Raw genomic sequence first — 2,897 nt, 5'->3', positions numbered from 1 at the left:
TTTCTTTAAGTGTCAACTGAAATGACAAAAGCTCTAGCAGGCACACTGCAAACCTTCGGCTTTCTTCAGCTATCCAGAAAAAAAAAAAAAATTGTTGATGACACCAGAAAACTTGCAGTCTTCAGGTGCCTGAAAAAAATTACTGTGGAATGATACTCTGAGAACATTTGGTAGTATTCAAGTTTCAAAAAAAAAAAAAAAAAAAAAATGGTGACACTTGGGGAAATATCAGATAAAAAAATTTTGGGAACACTAAGAAATCTTGGGCAAGCGATCAGTATAAGAAGAAAAGGTTCTTATTCAGAATTTGTCTTAAATAAACGAAAATATAGAAAAAAATCTTTTATGATGTATGTATCCGTCATGGAACCAAGATCTTAAAAAAAAAAAAAAAAAAAAAAAAAAAACACCCCCAAAAAATCACATAAATCAATCAAGTAGTTTTTTTGAAATTAGAAAAAAAAAAAAAAAAAATATCAAAATTTACAATTTACAATTTTTAGCGATTAATAATTTTTGGCAGCGATAAGTTTAATTATTTTGAATACAAACAAGCGGTAGTCAAACCGAGTTGTCCCCCTTGAATTTTAACATTCTAAATCAACATTGCGACTCCCATTGCATCATAAAATTCGATTTTCTTAGTAAAAAAAAAAAAAAACTTTATTAATTTTCGTGATTTTTGGAATATGACATCTTTGTTCCATGACGGATATGTACATTATAAAGACTTTTCTATATTTTTGTTTTTTAATTAAGTTGGATTCTAAATTATTACTGAAAAAAATAATATTAATAACACAGTGTATCTTAAAGGGTGGACTCCTGAATAAAGTCGGAGAATGCAGTGGCTAGATGCAGCAATCACAAATAGCAAAAAGTGAGGTTACCAGTTGAACTATAAAATTACAAAACTGATTATCATGCGCTAGAAAGCAATGTTGTCAAGGTGTTTTTTTGTTTTGTTTTTTTTTTAAATCTAATCTCGGTAAAACTTTTTTAGTTGAACCAAGGTAAAGTGAATTTTAAAAAGTGTATATATATTAAAAAAAAAAATGAATTTCAATGTGCAGAAATTTGCAACAAGTAACAACATTGGTAAAGAAGATTCAATGAAAAGATTTACCTGCAAAGAAAACAAGAAAAAAAAAAAAAACCAATGGAGGTAAATCTGTTCAGACAAGGGAGATAATTCTAAAGCTATTACACAAGATATATGAAAGTGGTAGCCTACTTCTAAACAAAATGGGATGGGAAAGAGAGAGTGAGAGAGAGAGAGAGAGAGAGAGAGAGAAAGAGAAACAAGAGAATGAGAGAGAAAGAGAGATAGTGTAAAAAACACACACACACAGGATATACACTTTAAAATGGAAAAAAAATTCACAAAAAAAGAGAAATAGAAAAACAAAGAAAAATGATTTATAAAAAATTTGATTGTTTCAAATGATTGCTTTTGTTTGTTATTTTTTTTTCTTTTTTTTTTTTTTACTTTTTCGTTCTTAGTTGTTTGGCAAAGTCTAAGTATAAAATTAGAAAAAAAAAAAAAGAAAATCCCCTCCCTAAGACCCCAAACTTCTGGTATTTAAAGTTTACCAGAAAGTTAATATATGAAGGAAAATAAAAAGGTTACCTTCCCACAAAGTATACCCCCCCCCCGCCAAAAAAAAAAAAAACTAGTATATTTTTTCTTTCTTTTTTTAAATATTATATCAGCAGCAGCTGATATAATATAACAGAAAGAAATTTTTTTTTTTTTTTTTTTTTCAATTGTGAGCTATTAAATAATAGCGCAGTTTTCATAAGAAAAAAATTCAAATTTTTTTTTTTTTGATGTAAAAAGGACGGGTTGTGTATATTTTGTTCTTTCATAGATTGTTAAAAAAAAAAAAAAAAAATCAATATTGGCGAGAAAACAATTCTCAATAATAAAAAAAAAAAACAATTTCTTTTCCTTTTGGGCAAGAAATTACAAGGAGATATAATCCATATTCGGATTATATTGCAACGCAGTCTGGTAATCATCAGCAGAATCTGGATATTCGCATTTGATTTGGCCGATCGGATACGGTAAAGTGGTCGTGTTAGTATTGGCCGTGGTTGTATTCACGGCACAACCAGTGTTCCAGGCAGCAGCAGCTGCCACGGGAAAGCTTCCCGTCCATACGTAGCTGTTCTCCAGCCGGTAAGCGCAATTTGTCGACGCCACAACGGCCCCAACTGGAGCCGTGGTGATCATAGCGGACCCCTGCTGCTGGCTTGGTTGCTGGAGGTTATTGGCCATGTTGGTGGTCATCTGATATTGCAGGCACGAAGCATTCCCCGTGGTCGTTACTGCACCAGTCGTCCCGGTCGGAAGTTGATGCTGGGTGGAGGCAATGCTTGGCAATGGAGAACTTAGTTGTATCGGTAGGGAGCTGGTAGGGAGAAGATTTGTTGCTGCTGCTACGTTGTGCGCCTGCAAGGTGGCATCGTTGCAATGTGTATTGCGGTGTTTTTCTAACTGGTTTCGGTGAGAAAACTGTTTTCCACATACACCACAGGAAAACTGCTTCTCGCCGAGGTGTGTGCGTTCATGTTTATTCAAATGGTCCTTTCGTGAAAACGCTTTCTTGCAGACCTGTTTTTAGAAAAAAAAAAAAACAAAAAAAAAACATGAAAGTTTTAATATTTATTGACTTTAATTATAAACATTTATTTTTTAAAATCCTGATATTAACCCTTTACCACCAAATTGTACTTTCAAGTCGCCTTTCAAAAAAAAACAAAAAAAAAACAACAAAAAAAAACTTGTATAGGAAATATTTCTTACTCTTATGGCTTGTCAGCCCAATGTCTACAAAGTACAGAGGTTTATGCATGGTTCAACAAGTTAATGAAAGGGTTTGTTTATGTTGTGC

The 2,897-nt window shown here is 32.4% G+C and overlaps 1 protein-coding gene across 1 annotated transcript in view; it reads right to left on the bottom strand.

The window, feature by feature from the left end:
- Positions 1–418: 418 nt before the first annotated feature.
- Positions 419–2,897, bottom strand: part of LOC145242077 (uncharacterized) — a 60,814-nt gene continuing 58,335 nt past the window's right edge. The window contains exon 3 of the mRNA XM_080104987.1: positions 419–2,617. Coding sequence (XP_079961113.1) covers positions 1,967–2,617 — 651 coding nt within the window. The 3' untranslated portion in view covers positions 419–1,966. The remainder of the gene's footprint in view (positions 2,618–2,897) is intronic.

The sequence above is a fragment of the Euprymna scolopes genome, chromosome 21 (genome assembly GCF_053919585.1).
Source record: "Euprymna scolopes isolate OS-2025 chromosome 21, ASM5391958v1, whole genome shotgun sequence".
NCBI classification, from domain to species: domain Eukaryota; kingdom Metazoa; phylum Mollusca; class Cephalopoda; order Sepiida; family Sepiolidae; genus Euprymna; species Euprymna scolopes.
The sequence above is the reverse complement of the archived record's forward strand: the minus strand, read 5'-3'. Positions and strand labels throughout refer to the sequence as shown.